General features: G+C 42.1%; 1 protein-coding gene across 1 annotated transcript in view; it reads left to right on the top strand.

Annotated features, from left to right (window-relative positions):
• The first annotated feature begins 4,621 nt into the window (after positions 1-4,621).
• The window catches only part of LOC105429794 (homeobox protein homothorax), a 167,150-nt gene continuing 148,227 nt past the window's right edge, over positions 4,622-23,544 (top strand). The window contains exons 1-2 of the mRNA XM_089075110.1: positions 4,622-4,980; positions 10,799-11,064. Coding sequence (XP_088931236.1) covers positions 4,973-4,980; positions 10,799-11,064 — 274 coding nt within the window. The 5' untranslated portion in view covers positions 4,622-4,972. The remainder of the gene's footprint in view (positions 4,981-10,798; positions 11,065-23,544) is intronic.

Consider the following 23,544-nt stretch of genomic DNA (forward strand, 5'->3'; position numbering starts at 1 on the left):
AGAAAGAGCCACTACGCGAAATAACGAGTGAAAGAGGTGGCGTCGAGGGCGTATGGAGGAAGAAAGAGAGATAGAGAGAGAAAGACATGAACGAGCCAAAAGGAGAGCAGGTGCAAACTTGGCCTGTCAGGAAGTCGCTTACAGCTCGAGGACAAAAGCTTCCCGAGGGACTCGTGCGCGTTTGGAAGCGACACTAGGGACGTACAGGTCGGTCTAGATGGTGGAAGACGACGAGAAAGATGGTTGGAGAAAGCTTGAAGGGAGCGAGAGGGACGAGCCTAACTGTGAAATAACAGGGTGGCCTCCTCAACCCTCGCCTTGAAGATGCGAGCCTCATACGTCACTTCCTTACGGCGAAAGAGGGCGGCGTCTAAGGGTGGAAGCAAGTTATATTGATTTATTTATACCGAGGAAGCATCCCCGACGTGATGGGGTTATTGGGTACGTACCTATATCCTATCTATAACATCCGCTATGGTCTCCGCGAGCGGCAGAAGCGGAGGAGAGAAGGAGGGGGGGGGAGAGAGAGAGAGAGAGAGAGAGAGAGAGAGACACGTCGAAGATCCTCTTTGAATCTCTCTATCTTAATCAGGAAGACTCGAAAATCGATGATTAGCCAAAATATAATTTTCTAATAATTAGAATCCGAATATATCTTTTAAAACGATATTTAAATTCAGTGAGGATTTTTAGAAATTTAGACATGTACAATTCTGCAATGGTTGTCGGAAAGATGTATAAAAGATGCAAGTGGCTCAAAGAACCTCGCCATTGTCGAAACAAATTAGTCATGGAGGGATCATAGTCGACGCAGGGAAGAGACAAATGACGTCCGTCGCGTGTCCGACTGTTACATTCCAATTTATAACCGTCAGCTGTTGTTGGACGCAAAAATAAAGCTGTAGCGGGAGTTTGCGTTGCGCGTGGCTATACGAATTCAGTTTCAGACGAAGATGACGTGGTTGTCGTATTACGGTCCATCCACCTCCCACCGATCGTACTCACTTCTCCAGGGCTTTGCTCGATACATGACTCGGCCCTGTGGCATGACTGTCGCGAACACGCGAACCCGTTAGACCAAAGTTAACCCGCAATTTAGCTACGGTGATCATTCAAAGCAAACGTCTCACTCGATGTGCCACTTAACGAATCTTTCTTCCGAAGAAACATTTTGCACCTGTCAGATGCGCGACAATTACTCTCTGTAGAGATAAAATCGACATCATGTAGATTTTAAAAGTGTTGATTTAGCTTATGTTGTCTCAAATCTATTATTTCTTTCTCCCCTCGTCTCTTTGTTTATTATAAAAGAGATTGTTTACAAAGTTTATTTTATATATTCTAAAATGATTTTAGCGTTTTGTAATTATTCATTTATAAATAACACCTTGATTTGAGTCGAATCTACACTCGTATGACAATCGTATCGCCATTGTACCGAGATTCAGAGAATTCGGGTCAAAATACGGTAAAGAAACTTTAGAACTTTTTAGAATTCCCACGGTAAATCACAGTTACAGAGTTGATGGGGCGATGTGTATGATTACACCCTGTCTCCTAGCGGCTATAAATCTCCATCTATCCGCCCTACCTCCATTCTAGGATTCTACAGGTATCCAAAGGACCTGTGCCTCCGAGGACTTCGAAATGGCTGTGACGTATAGCCTGGCGATGCGTAATGGGTCGGCGGCAATGCGAGCAAATGACTTTGAATAATCCTGATATATTGTTTATTCACTTATCCGCGGCGTGGAAAGACGCGGGATCTCTCTAGCAAGATATCCCCCATCGAATCGATACAATACGTTTTAAATATTTGTACGCGTACATTTGTCATGTATCATTGCATTTTACACCGTTTCTTTTACTTGTATAACACGTTGGCGAAGAGAAGTTTATCTCGATAAATTTGCTCGCAAGCAGGTGCCGGGACATTAATCTCTTGTTATTAACGTGATTCCGACTAGTAGTCCCTAGTACCGGAATAACCATTATTTTCGAATCACCGACGCAGCCCTGTCATTTCGATTAACCAGAAATTGACGTGGGACGTGCCGTGACCGTCAAAATCAAGAGAATCAAACATACTCTCGCTCAGTACACTATAATCAATATTGTTGGATTCGTTTTTTAAATCCATTAGTTTGCATTGCGTGTTGCCGATTGAAAGTAAGTTTCAAAATGATATTTAGAATTAACCGCCGGTAAGTCTAAAGAGGGTTCGGTCTCGAGTAATGATAATTCGATAATTAACATTATCGATATCCGTGATAAAGCGACAGCATTTTGATCGCATGCAAAAGCGTACAAGAACTTAATATCGGTGGACTGCTGCACGTTCATACGAAACGGGCTGAAGCGAAGCAATTTTCTGCTTTCCAAGAATATAATTTTCGCAGGGGGATGTGCCCGCTATATTTCCGAGATAAGACTATAGCTCCGCGGGATCTCCTCTCACCCAGCAAGACCCTACTCTCTTGTGTGAAATTACTTCGCTCCGCGGCTTACTCTTATCCCCCCGGCGCCACCCTTTCTTACCGTGTATCCTCATTCAGCCGGGATCTCCCTGGAAATAAAGTAGATACCTTTCCTATTTTCGCATCTGGAAAATTGCAATACTGCAGCCGCGAGTGGTGCATCTCCGCTTAATAAATCGGATAGAGGATAGAAAATTCTCTCAACTCTTGTGTAGCCATATATGTAAAGAATAAATAAAAAAAATTAGTATTGTTCTGTTGATTTTACATTTATATGAATTTTTTTATAAATAATATTTTTTTTTCGTTCACGTGGCGGCATTGATTAATATTACGCTGGTGTAACCGTCAAGCGAATACCACGCAATTTAGCATAAGTGGTCTCCCGTACTCTTAAGTAATTATTATAATCAGCATAATTGTAAGATTATTCTTCGCCAAGTAAATCGCATAGAGGTAATGTCGCATGTTACCTGATGAAAAAAAAGAATGAAAGTGCTTTAACGACGTATGTGTATGTGTATATATAGAACAGAGTACGATAGAATCTCCTTGGTCGAAGTCGTGACGCCGACAATCACGAATCTTTTGCTTCCACCACATCAACCCTTTTTGCATACTTTTTCTCCACGGGGCTCGCATAATAACGTTTTCGTGCGGGGATCGATATGAGAACATCTATTTTTACACGAGAACAGGTTATTTCGTGTTATCAGCACGATTTTCTTACAGTATTTTGATTGCGACGTCGTAACCGTCGACATTTTATCTCGAAACAAATCCATTGAAGAATTTTTTTCATCTTAAATCGCCAGCTCACCAATGCTTTCTTTGCTTTTATTCATTTGAAGGGTGTCATCGGCGTTAGCGTTAGCTGGAGATTAATGAGTACACTTCTTTTCTTATTAATTCCCTAGAAATACAAAATGTACGATGATATCTATTTCTAACGTAACTATCGTGTACAAATGTACTTATTGAAGCGTAGATGGCAAATAGCGATTGTCAAATCGTGGCTAGCTATTTTCTTTACAATTATATGGTAATAATTTTAATGAGAAAAAAATGTTTCAGGCAAATGGTGTCCACGTAGGGAATGGAGTTCGCCTCCTGACGCGCAACGCACGACGACCGACGGGCGTCGTGGTGTCCTTTATTCGTCGGTCTTCCTTGGCAGTCCCGGTAAGTCGAGTTCTTCGCACAAATTACTTGCGCGCTTTAATCGAGCGGAATTATCTAGCAGAATTGTCAGAATCCAGAATAATGAAGAGTTACTATATTAATGATTTCATTTTGCATACGATTGTGTTATGATTTCTATAAAAATGATTTCTATATTTTTATGTTAATTTTAAATACAATCTTATCTATAAGTTTTATAATAATATCAATCGAGCATAAATCCACTTTTATTTGTCCGAATTAATCTTTGATCATTTTTATTACGAGTGCCATGCGTAAAGCAAAGGGAAAAGATGCGATACGTTTCATTTCTGTATACTTCGTGTGCGTTCGAATGGGAGGAGCGAATCGTTGGCCGCATAAACAAGTTTTAATCAGCCTCGGGCATTCGCCACGCTGAATAAATATTGATATCGAATGACGCGACGGCCAATCAGAATTGCGGTTTACGAAACGGAGTGCTTACTCCTCGCTCATTTCGCGCGCGAATGATTCGGCTTGGCGATGATTAGCGGGTATAACACTCTATGCATCGCACAGAATTATTAAGAGCTCATCGGAAACTCTGTTTATCATTTCTAAATTAAATCCGGTTATAAGAAAAAGTGCAAGTCACAATATTAACTTGATCTGAATGAATCGTTAATATATTTAATATATGAAAGATCTGAACAATGCGCGATTCTAGATGTCTTTTTTTTTCTCCCCCAAATGATTTATAGCGAGTAAATTAAAAGTTTTCTTATGAAGAAAATTTCTAGATATCTTCCGGACTTTCGTTTCTTCAGTTTGTTATCAAACGCGTGCGCATTCTTGTATATAGTGAACGACATCGTGTCGACTCTCTTTGAGAGGCATCAAGATTCTCTCGAACACCATAGATAAGCATCACGTGAGAGTGCATTACGAGGTTGCGAGGGTGACTCGCGTTTGATAAGTGATCGAACCATTCCGGAGATGCATCGAGCCTCGATATTGCGAAGGACCAAGTATCACGCATGCGTACACGTCCGCGGGCTGTCTTCTCCATCTGTTCCTCTCTTTCGACTTCCCTCTCTCCGTGGAGAGAGCAGCAGTACCCTCCGTGAAGGAAGAACGAAGCGAGCGCGCGAGAGAGCACGCCGCCCGTCGTCATCGGAGCGAAGATTGGCGCCCAAGAGTGAGAAAGACGGAATTTCACGAGTGTGAGAGTGTCGGTCGGCACGTGAGTGGAACAGAGAAAGCGAGAGGGCGAAAAGAGAGGAGAGGAGAAGAGAGGAGAGTATGTGAGGGAAAGGGTGCCGCCATCTCCATGGCAACGAGGCGAGGCGGGAATGCGACGGTAACCATGGCAGCCACGGGTTCCTCTCTCAGGCCGACCTGTCTGTCCCTCTTTCTGGCCTCTCGTCCTCCTCGTTCTCCTCATCTGAACTTCTTCCTTCCGCCCACGGAGCGAGCAAGCAGTCGCGCGCGGACGCCTCTTCTCTTGAGCCGATCTGGAAAGAAAAGGTGGGGCGCGGACTTGGGCTCACGCGCTGCTCCAGAGAAAGAGATTTTTTTTTTTTTTTTTTTTTTTTCTTCATTTCCACCTTCGTTTTGCGCAACCTTCCGTGAATCCTATTTTCCATTTTTAGGAGCATCGAGTCGATTTCGATGCGTGTGGAAAGTACTCGATGGCGATGAGCGATCACGTAATGTAAAATTTTATTTATTTTCGTAGTTCAATCTCTAAAGTCTGATTTATATTTTTAAGATCGATATAGAACATCTAAATTACAAGGAATATATGCGTTCTATATGTGCTTAGAAAATAGCTCTCTACTGTGTCACTTGCTTCATTTGAAGGAAGTAAATTAAATTTACATTTATATTGATGAAAAAATAATCCATCTTGTTTTACTCGTATTATTGCATTTGTTTTTTTTTTGTATTTTTAACTATAAATTACCTTAATTTTTTCAAGCAAACGACACATCAAATCTGCATTTAAATGCATAGTTGAAAGCTATTGACATTCTTCGACGCGGAAACGCAGTTCGCCATTCAGTTCGGGCGCGGAATATCCTAGACGCGCTTGATTATGTACGACTGTCGAGGAATCTCGAGATTCCAAGCGTCGTTTAACTCTCGATACGTTGCATGGCGACATAGCGAGAGTTGAGTTTCTGCGTCGACAACGACATTAGCGTACCTCCGCGTTTTCCCTGACTGCATATTTCCGTCTTGCTCGTCTGTTACGAGCGTGATGACAGAGGCATCTTCCGATATTATTTGTGTATTATATTGTATTATTTTGTAAGAACGCTGTTAAAACGGTATATCGTAGTTGATATTGCGTGTTTTCTTCTAATTATTTTAAATATACGTTGTGTTCTCGAAAATATTTCTTACAGTCCGATTCTTGTTCTAATAATCTTTGTCATCACCTTAAGAAGAGGAATCAGTTAACGGTAGTTATGATGACCGATTAGATTAACGCCACTAAAAGTGAAAGGCTTTTTATATTTTAGACCAGCGTTTCTATTCTTAATAATTGTCGAAAGTTTCTTCGAGTAAGGTACCGTTTCCATCGTAATTTTAAAGCGCATATTTGTTAAGTCGGAATTTCGACCGCAGCTTCGAATAGGGTGGGACAGAACGAATTAGGATGCGGTAGCAAAACAAATTCGTCGAAATTTCGTCAGAGCCGGTACACGACCACTCGCGCACGGCGGATCTCGTTACGCTTACTGGTAGAAGGAGGTTAGCCGAGACGGGGAATGGGGTGGATGCTAGAGAAACGGAGGTGAAAGAGGAGGAGAACGGGTGGAATTCTCTCGGTTTGGTTTTTCATGGGTCGCACATCACGTCCCTCTCTTCTCCTCGTCTCCATCCCGCGGAACCACCGTACTGTGCACACCCGCTACCTACCCCTTTGCCGCCCTCCCCGTATCGCCGTGCAATAGCACACGGCATGGCTCCCTTTTCCGTGAGTGTGTAACGTAATGTAAGGGTTGCGCCCGCGTCGGCGTTTGGGGTGAGAGAGTTTAAAACCCCTCGGGGCTTGAGGTCCGGGCCGGTTAGATTTATCGGATGTTTTGGTTGGCGGCCATTGTTAGCCACCCTCTCTCTGCTCTCTTCCTCTCTTTCGCCACTCTACGCACAGTAGCGTAGCTCGTGCTACGTCGTTGCTAGGAAATCATTTTTCAATCTCTCCCACAGTGCATTTCGGATGTCTATAGGTGATGAAAGAATCGACGTAGCTAGATATATCATTCGAGTTATACATTTGTTGTCACGCTTTGTACATTTTTGGCTAATACGATATATGCTTTTTATGCCCGTCGATGTCATATTTCGGAAATATTATCAATATATTATAATTAGCAATTAACGTTTACTTGTTAGAAACACGGAAAGTTTACGATTGTCCAATATTCATTTAATTATACATGGTTATAACAGTACGCCATTGTGAGATCCTTTCGTGAGATATTTCGTGCGCAAACACTTGTCGACGAAGCTTCTCCGCAACGCGGATCTCCAAGAATCTCTTCGCTATATTGCGCGCGATAGTTTGAGCGATGTTCAACCTCGCGGCTCGCGACCCTTGGTCTCAACCCTTTCGACCGCAGTTCCGTTTGTCTCATTCCTTGGTATACCACGATGCCTCCAGGAAAGAGCAAACGTAGTCTTGTTACTCGATACAATTCAGCTGAATACTGAGTTTTGCTCAAACTTTTTAAAGTTTACTCAACTATATTAATGTACGTTAATAACAATTAATTTTTAAATATTTTATTAGTTTATTTTTGAGTTTAATAAGAGGTATATAATATATCATATCACAATCGACATAATATAAGATAACGATTATTATAAAATAAATTAGATTCTTAATAAATAAGAATGTCAAGATAAAGAGAAAATATTCGGATTTCGTAAGTGATTTCAAGATATGAGATAATTGGGACTCTATTGGACAATATTAGGGAAGCTCGATCACGATCATAGACCTCACGGAAGAGAATACGTTGCTAGTCGAGAACAAGTTACACAATAGCTGGTCCAGCGATAGGTGATGGCGAAGGAGAATAGCCGAGGTAAAGTTTCTCTCGCGCGCGGAGCCGCCACAGGGCCACCTCGTGTTCTTCGATTAGCAGGAGACCGACCCGACCATGACCTCTCCCTCTCTCTGTCGCTTTTCGTCTCTCTCTTTTTTCATCGTCCATCGCGTACCGTGCCATAGGTGGAGAAGATTCTCTTCTGGTCTCGCCTCCTCGCTCGCTCCGTTTCTCTCGTGCTTCATCTCGCGGCACTGATTGGACGATCCATCACTGTTGCTTCTCTCTCATTCTCTCACGCGGCTCTTTCGTCTTTCTCCATCTCTCCTTCCTGTCCTCTCCAATCTCTATTGCCAAGGAGTCGGACACACATGTACATATCTGTGTGCACATGTATATATTATATATCTACGCGTATAGAAGTTCGTTTGTGTAGAAATGTGTGGTGAGTGGACATGACTACATATACGTAATGTGTGTATGTCGTACGTACGTATATATGTTTATTTATATATATATATATATATATATATATATAAATGCGTGCATATTACATGCACGCGTAGCGTTACGTTGTCACGCGTGCACTCGTGTACACAGCGGCTCTCGAATGTACGCGCGCCCATTGGACTTTCGCATACCAGCGACCATCGCCCAGAGGGTCGGCCATTCTCATAAGAGGGTAGGAGGGTAATTGGTTCCCATAGAGGCAGAAAATGCCTTCCTCTCGAAAACGTCTCACCTTGCTCTTGAAACTGCACAATGCAGCTGAAACACATCAACGAAGATGGTTGATAAAAATGGAAAAATGTTTTCTTAAAAACAAAGGTATTCATAGTTACAATAGTTGATAATTGCAAACATGGAAATAATTAATGATAGCAATAATGCGTTATAAACTGTATTAATTTTTTACATTTTTATAGATCAAAGCTATATAGATATATTCATTATGATATCATTTTTTTATCTTCACAATTATACATTCGTATGTGAGAAAAGAAATGAAATAGCTTGGATATAAAAGAAATGCGCACGAATGCGATAAATGTAATACACATTTTATATATATATATATATATATATATATATATATAAAAGCTATAAGGGGAATATATAAACTTGCCACCATCCACAGTTCGTATTCATTAGTTCCTTATTCAAAGCCACGGAAATAGTTCCAGAGTTGCGAGAGGCACAAAGCACAAAGCTCTGTCGCGGAACAATGAGAGACGAAGGGAACGCGGGACAGGGATAAGAGATAGTGAAAGAGCGAAAGCGAGAGAACTGCAGATTTCATGAAGCCCAAGATAGGCACAATGGTTTAGCTGACGAGTACATCATCTCTACCTGTGCCTCCCTCGTCGTCCCTCTCTCTCTGCCTCTGTTCTGTTTTTCTTTCTCTATCTCTCTTCCTATGTGCCTCTCGATCTCTCTGCAATATTCATATGTGTTGAATATATTAATGTGCCGAGAGATATGTAAAACGTGCGCTGGGAAGCGCGCCGTCTCCGTTAGCTACCGCTTGCTGGTTGCTGCCTGCTTGGCTGGCTGGCTGGCTGGCTTGCTGGCTGGTTGACTGGCTGGTTGACTGACTGGTTGGCTGGTTGGTTGGCTGGTTAGCTGGCTGGTTGACTGGTTGGCTAGTTGGCTGGTTGGCTGATTGGCTGGTTGGCTGGCTGGTTGGCTGGTTGGTTGGCTGGTTGGCTGGTTGGCTGGCTAGCTGGCTGGCTAGCTGGCTGGTTGGCTGGCTGACTGGCTGACTGGTTGGCTGGCTGGCTGGCTGGCTGGCTGGCTGGCTGGCTGGCTGGCTGGCTGGCTGGCTGTAATATTAGTGAAATGTGTCTCGGAGTGCGCCCATGTGCGGCACCGATATTAAACAGCAGCCATCATTGCATCTGCCTTCCCGTAACCCGTCTGTTCCACGCGCGTTTCCAGTTTCCATCAGGAATCTTATTCGTTGGTCCTCCGAATTTCAATCTAAACTCTTTCTCGAATTTTTTTCTTAATCTCTGCCTTTCCGACTCCTTGTATTATCTCAATACATCGCTTTTGTTACGGGTATAATCGAAAATGTGAAGCTATTATATTTTTCACAATATGAAATCCAGATAGTCGTTTGAAGGATTCACTGAAGCAGATGCGCGTAATGGTTAGAGAATCTAATACGTCATATTGTATTAGCACACATGCAATATGCTTGTATTTATGTTATATTCTATTTTCTGTTCTATTCTATTTTCATACGTTTTCATACATATTTATTTTTTATTCAACTTAATTGAAAAATACAAATTTGTATATTTTGTATGTTTGCGATTAAAGAATAGTTATAATATTTTTTAGAAAATAAGGCATTATTCCAAGAAGAAGAAAATATAAAATTACTATTAATTATCTACGTATATTTTTAGAATTTTCTTTAGAATAATATTTTTAATATATTCTTTCCGGTACCAATTAAGTCATGGCAATCTTGCATTACACCCATCGATGAGCGAGTTCTTTCTTTTAACCTTCGTATATGCAGATAGGCTGAGGCCATTACTATGCAAAGTAATTACGACTTCGCACCTGGCTTCTTGCGCAACAGTACGCTTCAATGAGTATTCCATCTGTTTGATGATTCAATTCAGCCTCAGCGGAATTTGTTTCTTGTACGATTAAATTTTAGCGTTTGCTTTTAAGAATTCATTGTGCAATAGATACAAAAAAAAAAAGCTGAACAGGCTTAGGGCAGGCAATTGAGCAATTAAAACGTCTACAAAGCGATCGCATCTTTCTCTCTACAAAAGAGAAGAAAAGAGAGACATGAGATATTTGCTGATATTTCCAAAGAAAGGAAACGTGTATTGTAGTTTCTATTTCAATTATGTATCGGTCTGCTTCCACAATTTTTTGTGGGAGAAATGAATACAGCTGAAAGAGAGTGCCTACCGGAGGGCGAGGTTAAAACTGTGCAAGAGAAAAGGGAAGTGTAGAAGGGGGATGGTTTCGCGATGTAGCAATACGATGCAGTATGGTATAATCGCTAGTACCGGCACATGGGCACACGCCAACTTTCTCTCTCTCGTCCCTTCACGCCGATCCTCTCGACTGTGTATCCTCCACCTCCAGCGTGCCCCTGCACGATTCTCCCAACCTACGGCCCAGCCCCGGCAGCAGCGGCAACAGCAGCAGCAGCGGCAACGGCAGCGGCAGCGGCGGCGGCAGCAGCGGCAGCGGCAGCGGCAGCAGCAACAGCAGCAGCAGCAGCACCCAACCCAGACCCTGGGGCTGTCAAACGCAGGCCGAATCTTCTTCTGCTCGTGACAGCCTGGAAATGAAGAGAGTGCCCCGCGTGGCGAATCCTACCCGCTTTCGTACGTTAACGCACGTTCTAGGTACGTACGTACGATTCATGCATACACGCGCGAGCGAGCGGGCGCACGCTTACATTATCCCTTTAATATGTGGTTAGGTACCAACGCGAGAACTGTTCGTGGAACGAAGCGAGATAATGGATCTATGGCTCTTTTTCTTCTATCGTTCTCGGTTCGATCTCCTCTCGGCGATCGCTTCTGGGCGTATCTATCTCTTTGTACGTTGACCACGTCGATCTTCGTTTTCGTCAGTTATTTCAATTGCGCGTTTGATTATACCCGTTGTACGTATTATCTCTTTTTCATTGCGATATTTGTAGCAATTTAATCTACATTTGCTCAAACAAAAACGTAATAGACTATTTAGCATGAATTTAAAAATAATATTACTCGTCCTAGCCCAGTCTGTGCATATTATCTAGCGCACACACGTGCGGATTTTGACTTATAGCTCTTTCATCTCTTTTCGTTTCTTTTCTTTTTTTAATCGAGCGGGAGGTTTTATCGCGTTGGTAGTTACTTTAAGGAACAAGCTAAAGAGTCTGAAAGGGTCCCTACCCCGCCGATTACGAAGCACTTTTCGAGCGCGATCATTAGCGCAATTATTATTGTGTCGGAGCACAATGAGCGCACCGCCATCGCCGACAACAATGGACGCTGAAGGTGAAGAGGCAAAGGGATGAAGCGCGCACCAGCGATGAAGCGAAGTGGCTGGCCGTAGAAGAGAGGAGAGCCGGTAGATCGCCATGATGGAACGAAATGAAAATAGAACAAAGGCCGCGAGCGAGCACGTAAAAAAATGCTAATGAACAGACGCGGCCATTGTCGTTAATTGCATTTTGTTTTCTGCCGCGTAACTCGCGCCGACGTCGTTTGACGCAGTCCTTTCACGGCGGTATAGGGCATCGCGATTTTTCTTAAAAAATTTATGGTTAGACAATAGACATCGTAAGTTCTCGTGACAATGTAGCATTTCTTATATCGTATTATATCGTATTATATTATAGAGAAAGTTCCTTTCAGAAATATTGACCTTAGACAAGTACAATCTTTCGTTATATCGATTCGACGTTATGTCCTTCACGATAAGGCGAATCTATCGAATAGTGATGCCATGTTTGACCGGTAAGCTATAGTAAAAATACCGATAAAATATGATTTGTTCTTAAAAAACGTAGTTTTTGTTATTATATTATTTATTCTTACTGATTTATGATAAGTAGTGTAAGATATAGATGATTAAATATTGAATTATTTGTATCATTGAATTACTATATACGTTATATCATATTAGATGATAGAATGTATATAGAAATATTCAAAAATTTTTATATATCGTTTATCGTGATTATTTTTTCTTGCTTTTAACTACAAGTTCTTTCTTTATCGAGTAATTGAGATGTCAACCTCTCAATCTTCGTTCATTCCTTCTTGCCATCTCGCCATCGAACATGAAGCGCACACAAATTATTATTCCGGACCAGACAGCGCGGACCTCTCGCCATTATCTCCTCTGCTTGTTTCTCACTTCCCTATTAGTTACCCGTGTTACAAGAATCTGTACGATAGAAGTTATCTTCGCATTTCCTTTCCGTCGCTGCCGATCACAGGCTTCGATGGGCTTTGGCGCAAACGAGATCTAACGGGATCTAACGCGGTTTGGTGAAATACGACTGCGACTCGATTTCGACATCTCGATATTGTTAATTAGTGCCGCACGATTTTTATTCGAATCGCGCTGACCTTCCCTCGCGGAGAGGTTTAATTACAACGGGGCGAGAGAAACAGAAGAGACGCACAGGGACTATCCCGTGTGTTACACGCTTTCGGTTACCTGCCGGACATGACACATCCCGGCTCTCACGACCAACACGTGCCTCCGACTGGTATCGCCTGGTATCGGCGGTGTCAAACACACACGACTACGGATCGGCATCGGTCGATGTCGTAAACGCCGATCGTGTGTACGATTCGATAATGAGATCGGGCCTCCTTCGGATCGAACATTTGCGAAGAATTAACGTGCGAGCATTTGCCAATCTTGGTATTGTATTATATTTTTAACCATTTCATTAAAATTAGATATGGTTCTGATAAAATATATATATATATATATATATATATATATATATATATATATATATATGGACAGAATTATCCGATAAATTTCATAAAATTAACCTGTGATTAATTTTAAATTGTATTTAATCGCGATAGCAGATAACAATAGAAGTAGATTTATCGTAAATAGAAGCCGATTTTCAGCACTATCCTTGAATTAAGCGGCCTTTGTTTGTTTGTTGTTCTGGTTTAATTCTTTTGCGAGGTATGCCATCAACGAGGAGGGGTCTGTAGTATAGGTCAATGGGAAACTAATTGTCGGTGTTTGAAGGGTGGCAGTCAGAAGCAGAGGGGGTGGCACAGCGCCGTTGCTCGAAGGGTCGATTCGAGGGTGATCGAAAAGTCTAAGCACTCGATGAAAGTAGCGGGCGCCGCGATGGACGATGAAACTAGACGGTTGCAGTGGTAGTGATGTTGTCGTAACGGTGGTGATGCTGGTGGCGTAGCGATAGTGAAGGGAGAACGAGGACACTCGAGTGAAGAGGGCCGACAACAGATTGCCACGGTGAGAGAAACAATGCAATCCCGTCCCCTCCCCTTGCTGCCCCTAATCTTCCCTTCTCGGATGCAACGCGCACGCAACGCGTGCTTCTACGAGCTGCACTCGACGACTCGGCATCGAGTGTTTCAATAGCGTATTGACTCGGTTACCGAAATGACACGATCACGCGCTTCGCATTCTGATCTGTCTTGTATCTTCTCCCGCCCGAGTTGATAATAACTATGTAGTTAAAAGGCAGATGTCAGATTTTCATCAACATGTTAAGTTTGACATGTAGTATTTTCCATATTTAATATAGATCGAAATATGATATAGATCAAATTTTTTAATTTATTTTTTTGCGAAAAATTAATTTATGTAAGTGATCAAATGTGCGCGCGCGCGTGTGTGTGTGTGTGGTTTTTAATAATTTATATACATTAATATTCTATTATTTAATACGATCCTATTTAGATCAATTTTCATAATATAGGCGATATTCTCTCGGCTCGTCTTTTATTCTCCGTATATTTTGGATGCTTAAGAAATTTGCGAAATTGCAGGCTCGATGCTCGAGGGTGCCGTTTACGGTATTCTTTAAATTTTGCCTACGTAAAATATAAAGTATCGACATTATGTATTTATTATAATGCGACCTAGAGGCAGGCCGATCGAGCAGTCACGTTGCTCAAGAGGCCTCGAGAGAACACCGTAGGAAAAGGAAGAGACTCGAGAGGGAGGGTCGGGAATAATCAATTTATCACTGCAGGTGCCTCCGCGCATTTACATACGCGACGACGTTGCAGTCGTGGTTCTGTGTTGTGTAGTCGTTGTTTTCGTGTTCATGGACGTTTATGCGCGCGTGTGTGTGAGATGCAAATTGACGATAGGTGAGTTACGGCGCTTCTTGCTCAATAAATCGATAACATATCAAAGTATCATTAAAATAATCATTAAAATAATCTATTATTATTATTATTATTATTATTATTATGACATTCTAATTTTTTGAACATCTGCTTTAAATATTATAAAAAGTATCTCACATGGCGCTAGAGATATGCAAGTAATGGAGAGGCTCTTAAGTAATATCCAGAACGAATGATGTGCTCGAAGCGACCATGTTAAGACACCATGGTGACCTTGACGTCACTAGCGGTATCTCTATAAATTCGTTCTTCTTCATTAATCATGAGGAAAGAGACAGGGGTCACGGACCTTAAAATATCTTTTACATAATCTCTCTTCTCCGAGCGGCAGCAACAGTGCCCAGCACGTGATGTTGACACGCGAAGGATCAACGTTCTGGATCGATGATCGACTGATCGTCGACCGAGTCACGCTTTAAATATCTTATTCTAATTTTAATAGGGCAAAAGCATTAATCGTTAACCGCGATCATCGACAATTTGGTTTCGTTGATCGGTGCTAAGGTCGCGCACTTAATCTATCTTTCTAAGTGCGCCGTAAAACTGGCGTTAATACGAGCGCAATCTGACCATGCATTGATTTACGAGGTCGTACGATCGTCTGTCCACGCGCCGCAGTCCCCATCTTGACTTATGTTAATCGTACTCGTAACCGAGATTACGTTTACTGTTTTGATAAACAATATATGTAAATTATCTTGCGTTATTTCTCTTTCATATATTTTAATCGACAAATCAAATATTTTAGCACCAACATGATTTTATGATATTATATTTGATAAAATATGACACATATAAAAATTTTTTTGTAAAAAGGTAAAGGATTCGTTTTCGGGCCTATTTTTCTTAGTTTTTTTTTTTGTAGCGCGTTAGATATATACATATAGTAGTAAATGTTCTTAATTTTTTGCTACTTTAATTTTTTTACATACGTATGTTGTTTATCTATAAGGTAATATAAATTTAAAAAATTAAATGTTACGTTTATAGCTCATACAGTTTTCTTCACATTGTAAATCTTTTCTTTGCGAATCCGACCGACTGTCACATATCGCAGTACCGAAAGCTACACGTTTTTATCTCTTCGTTTTACCTTGATCGCTTCTATCTTTTTTTTTTTCTCGACAACTTCGCAACGACAGCAACGACGGTCGGTGGTAAAATAATCGTAAAGTAACGGAACGCCTACGCGAAATACGGGTCTTTCGTGTATACTCTAACACCTACTTCTTCTATCTGCATATCAGGCAACGCAACTCTTCCGTTCGGTCTGCTGGTTTACTCTCGTTTTAGCTTCTCATAAGCTAGCGATGTGCGAGGCATAAGGGGTTAGCTTTACGACTTCGGCCAACTGTCGATATCGCCGCTGTCGGGTCGTTCTAGCTAGCTTGACCTCGGAACTTCTAGCTCTGTAAACGTACCCTCGTAGCTTTACAGCCAGGTCATATTTACTTGTCTCACTATATTGTTGCTATAAAAAATTTAAGAATGTCGTATCATGATATCATTTATCGAAAGTAAGTAATTTGGTGTAAAAATATTATTTCTGTAACGTTGAATTATTATAATTAATAAAAAATAAATAATGTTCAGAAGTAGAGTTCTCTAAAGGGAACATTGGAGAAATAATGGAACTGAAATTTGATATCAAGTTAAATTATAGTCATTGTCATCGTTATTGTTTATCGCAGCTGTTGTTGTTTTGTCTATTCCTTGATTTTTTTCAATCCTCCCATCCTTTTTCTGCTTTTTTCTTTTTCTCTCCATTTCTGTTTACATCTTCTTCACTTTTTCCCTTTAAACTTCTTTCATCTTCTCTCGCTCTATTTAAAATCTGCGATTTTTGCTGCTATTTTGGCTACGTTAAAAATGCATCGAGTCGCATCATCGTTGCGCCCATCGTCGTTGCGTCGTCGACCTTTCTCACAGTCAGAGACTAACACTTTTATGTCGATCTCCGATCTGCTGGGGATCACGAGAACGTAAGTAAGGCGCCATTACAAGCGACCGCTTGTATCCTCCCTCGAGGATGCTTTTACAGTGGCTCGCTAATTGACATTGTAAATAAGATGTTTCTTGTCTCTCTTTGCCAACCGTCATTTTATATACGACGGTTAAATCGCCGCATTGTGGCTATTTCAAACCCGAAGCTGTGTTTAGCGCAGCACTTTGCAATCCTCACGGGAAATATATCCCGTTGAAAGCGAACAAGAGAAATTTGGCTGATTGTGAAAGAGCAAACATTGCTTTTGATTCACTTGATTTGATCAACTAATTTCGGAGATGTTATTAGCTTGAACAGTGAGACAGGTTTCATTTTTTCAAATAATTTCTCATCTTACACATTTGGATTGATATGATAGTCACATTTAGGAAATAAAAAAAAAAAGATCGAAAAGAAGATACATTTGTATAACACACGGTTAGATATGTGTAAAATGAAGTTTGATGGATTTTTATTCCAAACAATAATTCTCTCTCGCTCTTTTCCCGATATTTATTACTTCGTATGCGCCATCCTCTAGGAACATGTACATACGAGTCCGCTTTTAACCAATCCTCGCATTTTCAACTCGTCGTTATCTCGAATGCTTAGAAACAGACAAGTCTGTATCCATTGAAAACAGACAATTGGATCAATTGTCACGTTTGGATCGCCACACGATTTCCTGTATGTGGCTTAATATTTTATATATTTGAAGTGGAAAAAATCATCACACTACTTTGATTAAGAAAACAAAGTAAATTTTTTACCATTTGCAAATATAAGACATAAACTTTGATGATGGTATTGTTGTGGTACGTGTACGATAACTGCCGTATCAGACATTTCTTTAATTATGTGTAAAGTTTCGTCAGAATCGGCATTAAACAACACGAAAAGAAGCGAGAAAATCGCCGGTTTCGCCGGTCTTCGCTCCTTTAAACGTTTGTCTGCTTTGCGCCGTCGTCGTTTCTTCTTAGATGCGTGTCGTGGATAAAAAGCTCTTTCCAACTTGTGGACGATCGTTCGCACGGCCTTATCAGCAATCGGGTTACGTCGACGCGGTCGATAGCCAACATACTCGTATGAAATATCGCAGCCGACTTTTATATCTGCGCTCAAGTTTGATATGGGAAAGAGGAGATACTCCAATCTGATTTTTCGTCGTGGACGCTCGCGGAAAATTGAATCTCTGTTTGCCACGATAATTCATCGTTCGTATCGGGAGTCCTGGATCTTTCGTTTCTTCTCTGAGGGCCAAACTACGAGCCGAAAAGTCCGCATTGTCCGTATTTTCTAATGATATATAGACCAAACTAAACATCGCCTTGGTCTCGATAGTTCAGTGATTGTAAAGTGCCGAATCTGTCGCCACGTGTGTGTTATAGCACGACCAAATTGGCGGGAGAGCCACGGCCGAAAGGGGGAAGTTGTAATAAAACGGATGTGCTAAACGTGTCACTCAACGTCACTGATAGACGCCGGTGTCGGATGTATTCGGGGCGGCGACGGAGCGAGAGGGTAGGCAATTTGAATCTAGTAATATCGGAGCATCACGGAGGACGAGAGGAGAAGGCGAATATTGTTTCTCTTGGTAAAACGGAAATTGAACTACGGTGGTCACGGCGATCATATTCGCCAGTTGCAACAAGTGCAAATAGGAGAGTTTCAACAAAGAATACGAACAAAGAATAATTATTGCCTGGCATTAATGAAGGGAAAGAATAAGTGAATGTGTAATAATTCACGAGTGAATAAGTTACTTGTACTTTCTTATCGTGTCACATGCATTTCTTGCTGATGTAAGAGTCTCGTTTAAATTTACGTTATATTTGATTATTATTTATGATTATTATAATTGTCATTCTAATTATTCTGCTTATTCTTAGCACCGTTATGACCGTGATGATAAACACGTATAAGGCATAAAGCAAGATTTATGTAAAAATTAAAGAAACACACTTTCCTCTTAGAATTTGAATCTGAAAAATCTTTTGCGTAAATCGTGGGCTGAACGCTGAACGCTGAACTCTTCCGCGTCGTTCTAACATCATCGCTATCCGGGAATGGATATCAGGCAAAAGTCAGAGCGCGCTATCGATCAAACGGACCAGTCCCGCCCGACCCCTCCGTTCGTGCCCCAAACGAATTCCAGTTGATCCAGCTAAGCGCTGTCCTAATATCGTCCGGCCGATTCCACGAGCGGATCTCCCTCCCACGCTCGTTTTCAGGGATCTCGTAATGGCGAAGTGCCGAAACGTTGCCTTCGGTGAAACGGACGGGCGAAGAGAGAAAGAAAGAGAGAGAAGTGGACTGGTCGAGCGACGCTGACGGGCCGGCATGAATAATGTCGACTCATTATTCTTTCGGGGGATTTATCAGGTCGGAGTAACCGATAACGCGCTCTTTTCGTTCGGTCGTTCCGCCGGTGAAGATGCGTCCGGAGATAGCTATGCATTTATGCGCGTTGGTGGAGGATGAAGATCGGAGGGAGGGTTTACATTTCTTCTCTCTCTCTCTCTCTCTCTCTCTCTCTCGTTCTCTTTCTCCTCGCTAGCGGGCGTATGGTCGTTCTCCATTCCACTCTTCTTCTCCATTCTTGAATTCTTTGGTCGTTTGGCACTATCTCTGTATTCTTTCTATTGTCGATTTCCATCCTTTCCTCCTTCCTCATATCAAGTCTACCGCGATCCTTCGGCATCCCGCGTATATCGCTGGAGGAGACCGTATCATAGTTAGGAGAATCTTCGTTCGGTTTCTGCGGGGCGCTAACAAGACACGAGCCTGCGGGCCAGCCGCGTGAGTTATGGGCCTTCATGCGCACTACACACACGTATACTCATAAACTCACTTTAAAGCACGCGACTATGTGTGTAGGTACGTATACATGTATGTCCGAGGGACAAACATAGCGCAATATCACAGTCCCGTCTCGTTGGGATAGGATATAGAGTGCATAGCGAAGCTGTCGCCAGTTTTCTGGCTCATTACTAGCCACCGGTGCTCATTTCTCTCAACCCTCGACCACGGAAATTGGTTTACGTCTCATATACTTATTATACGTACGAACGTACGTACTATATGTGCTGGGGTTCAAATCAACCAATCGCAGCGTTGATAGCTTACGAACGATAATACATGTATAATAAATAATTGAAATAAAATCTTAATAAATTTAAAGTAAATTGCAGAAAGTACAGAATCGCATAATTATAATTATATTTTTATCTGTATTACATATCGCGGCAAGAACATTATATCCTCCCCCCCCCTCTTTCCTCCGATCCTCCCAAGAAAGAGTTCATCGACCAAATAGTTCCGATCGGGTTATAATTATCGTTCGAGTAGCGAGAGGAAAAGGTAGGAGACGTGGAAATAAACGAGCGTTAACGCATCACGGCGCATGACGAGATGAGAAGTTTAAACGGCGTCGGGACGCCGCACACGGTGACAAAAAGTAAAACTCGGGCGCCGTAGTCAAGTTCGCTGGCGCAGGCGAGGAGATCTCCGCCTTACGGCTTACTAATCCCAGGACGAAAGCCGATATGTTCTTGTTGTCGGGACACGTGCTCGTCACATGTCCCGAAAGCTATCCGCGCTTGTCAACGACGGAGACGAAGGCGACGACGGCGACGACAAAGACGAAGACGACGAGGACGCGCATCGAGCGTCGGGGACGCGTCGCGACGCCGACGATGCATCTACCGACGGCGGCACGTTTCCATTAGCGCTTTTATTTCCGTAGGTTACGACAGCTGGTCGAACGACCGATTTTAACTGCGGCCTCTTTAACGAGATAACATCCTTACCGAACGATCGCTCAGGGAGATCGTACGGAAGTTTACGTAAACATGAGCGTTACGACGAAGACATTCTGGAATCTTGAGCGCGAATTATCTGTTAATTGCATGGCTCGTCGTTCGCATCAACAGGAAACCGAGGATATTATTGGGTTTGAGAAAGATTTGAAATTGTAAAGTGCCACGTGGCCACGCGATTTATCCGTTTGTCATTAGGATCGCGCGTGAGCACGATTTAATAATTCAACCGATAACGATACCGCAACGAATTGAAAAGATGCAATATTTCAAATCTGTTAAATGATATTAGAAGCTTGTAGTATATTACGATGATAGAAGCGTGTTATTATACAACGCATAATTTTGCATAATTTTGCATTGTAAATGATTATATCTGCGTGTGAACAATATATCAAGCGTGATAGGGGGAACTAAATAGATTATTAGAATCTTCCGCAAGTAATGATAGCGATAAATAAATAAATGAAAGATTACGTAATCTCACACGTTGCGTTTATTACTCATCTAAAATTTTACTTTTCGTTAGGACGCACATTCGTTTATTTTTCAATTTTGAAAATTCAAGCGAGCGTAAAAAAAAAGAATAATTTCTTTCTTTTGCTATCAGACGATATTTTCGGTCATCCAGCGTGACGTTGCGCGTTAATAATTTCCATCGGTAGACCAAATTAAGACGGAGCCTCACGTCCTACCGGTAATTATCACCGGTAACAGCACCGTTGCTAGTAACAGCACATCACCGAAGCCGCAGCACGGTCCCGTGGCATTAATTAGTACAATCTTCGTACGTGCTTCGTTGGCAACGTTGCCCTGGAGATATCGTGGCTTTATCTATTTGTCTACGCTTCTCGCGGTATCCACGGTGGAGGAGGTGCTTCCTCTCCTCCATTTTGATTAATACAATTGCACGAGAGAGTATATAAAAGTATTAAAGTGGAAAAAGGGGGGGGGGGATTGAATTTTGGTTATTTATTTGCAGTAGTAGAAATATTGCTTATCGAGACTACGTTTGGTAGGCGGAACAAACGCGAAGTGTTACAAAAAGATTATAACGCGTAGGTGTCACGACATCCAGCACCTGTCACCGTATCAATCCGTGCCGTGCACAAAATTCCAACGTTCTGTTCCACGTCTCTCCCGCATTCCGTAATCCTCGTGACAGTTTATCTTTTGCTGTCCATCCCCCCATAAATCCTACGAGTGGCGAGCGTCTACTTACGATTTCCCCGTCGGCTTCCGAAAAAGGCGTCCGCGATTTAATGCTTGTGGAACCAGGGATACAAATCGGGCGATTTATCACGTAGATTGTTATCGAGCATCATGAAGCGTCGCGGATCCTCGTGGAATCGGTAGCTGAGATACGTTCGAGGTGAATCCCAAATCGTATCGTCGTTCTCCTTCTCGACTCTCTAATACACGTCGTCTTCAGTTACGTGTCGCGACTTTTAGTACATACCCATAGTAATTGATACAACCATGTACGCGTGCGAAAGTACTATGATTTCTTCTGGACAGTCATGCCACACTGTTCGATCGATTTGTATTCACAGGTCATACGATATAAAATATACTCGGCATGTCCATGAATCAGATAACTGTCACAGTTGTTCCACCGATGTCTCAATCAACCGCGTTCGTTCTTTTTCTCTCGCGCGGACACCACGATTTGCTTGTTCGTTTGTTCGTTCGTTCGTTCGCTCACTCGCTCATATTTACTCCTCTATTCACTCATTTTTTTTTTTTGTTTGCCTCAGTCTAGATCTCTTTTTCTTTTCTACTTGGCACTTTATTTATCGCTATAATCCCGCGCTAGTTTCTCATCCACAGCTTTGTGCGACTCGGCCCAGTTTCGTATTTCTCACTTTGCATCTTGCGGAGGTCGACGAAAAGGAAATGAATCTCGCCGGCAAAGAGACCGAGTCAGTCCATGATTATACGAACATTTTGCGAAAGGAAATTGATGTTTTCTTTTTCTATCGATTCTATTTTTAATAACAAGTTTAAATTTCGCTTTATTAGCTAAATCGGAAAAACCTCGATCGACGGTCCTTGATGACCAACGCCGAGCGATGAAATAATAATCGCTTCCATACCAACATTTTCGTTATTTGCAATTCTTTGCTCGTCTCTCATAAGAATTAAAATCTGAGACTGCCGCTCTCGTTCCACGAATCTCTGAGCGACATTCTTGAAACTCCGAACTCTATCATAATAATAATATCTGAAGTGAATGAAACGAAAAGACGATGCTTTTAGAAGCGGAGAGCAGACCAACATTCCATCCGTTAATCCGCATAGCTCCGACATCTCCGACCATTTCTTCGTCCCTTCGTCTCATATTTGTCCCGGTTCGTAGCGATAGGCAGATATTTCGGTCTCTTCTCTCTTCGGTCCGCAATACACCGACACGTCATTGGGATTACAGAGGTTCGAGAGACTGAAATTTCTTTTCACTATGTTTTTCCTTTTCTTGTATAAATCGAAATGAATCTGTCGCATTATGATTTGTGAACTTTTTAATGGATACGAGAGCTTATTATAATTTTTTTTAGAACAAGACCCAAGATAAAAAATGATTTTTTTCATGTCGAATGACTTAATCTTGCTGTTCTGCGGGAAAGCGTTAATATATCTTTGTTCTAATCCAGCTGTTTCATTGACCTTTTTATATAAATAAATTAAAGCGGGTATAAGTGAAAAATGTCAACCTTATTCTAAATTGCCTGTCAATGTGCACGCAGTGCAAGATAGGCGCAAAGGCGCGACGTATTAAATGATGTGCGTCGCGCGGCTCATTTGTAAGACAAACTTCCACAAAGTGCGCCTTACACCGACCATCCGAGATGCAACGATCTTCTCTCGTTGACGACGTCACCGTCGTTTACCGAGAGAGAGAGTTTCCCATCGCGCCTCATCTCTCCCACAATCGCCGATTAATCTCCCGGTTAAGCAGATTCCCGGATTAAGCGGCGCTCCCGTATGCGTCACGCAGATGCGCGAATACGTGCGCTCCTTGAAATCGACCGCGACGATCCTCTCGCGTGCGCGACACGATGCGGCCGAGGGAACACCGGCGAGCCACATTTCATCGTCAAAAATAGTCTGGGAATCGTGGAAGAGAGAGAGAGAGAGACTCGTATAGGAGTCCCGTGCTCGCCGGATACT

Source organism: Pogonomyrmex barbatus, unplaced genomic scaffold, assembly GCF_055798465.1.
Source record: "Pogonomyrmex barbatus isolate J1 unplaced genomic scaffold, ASM5579846v1 scaffold18, whole genome shotgun sequence".
In the NCBI taxonomy this organism is placed as follows: domain Eukaryota; kingdom Metazoa; phylum Arthropoda; class Insecta; order Hymenoptera; family Formicidae; genus Pogonomyrmex; species Pogonomyrmex barbatus.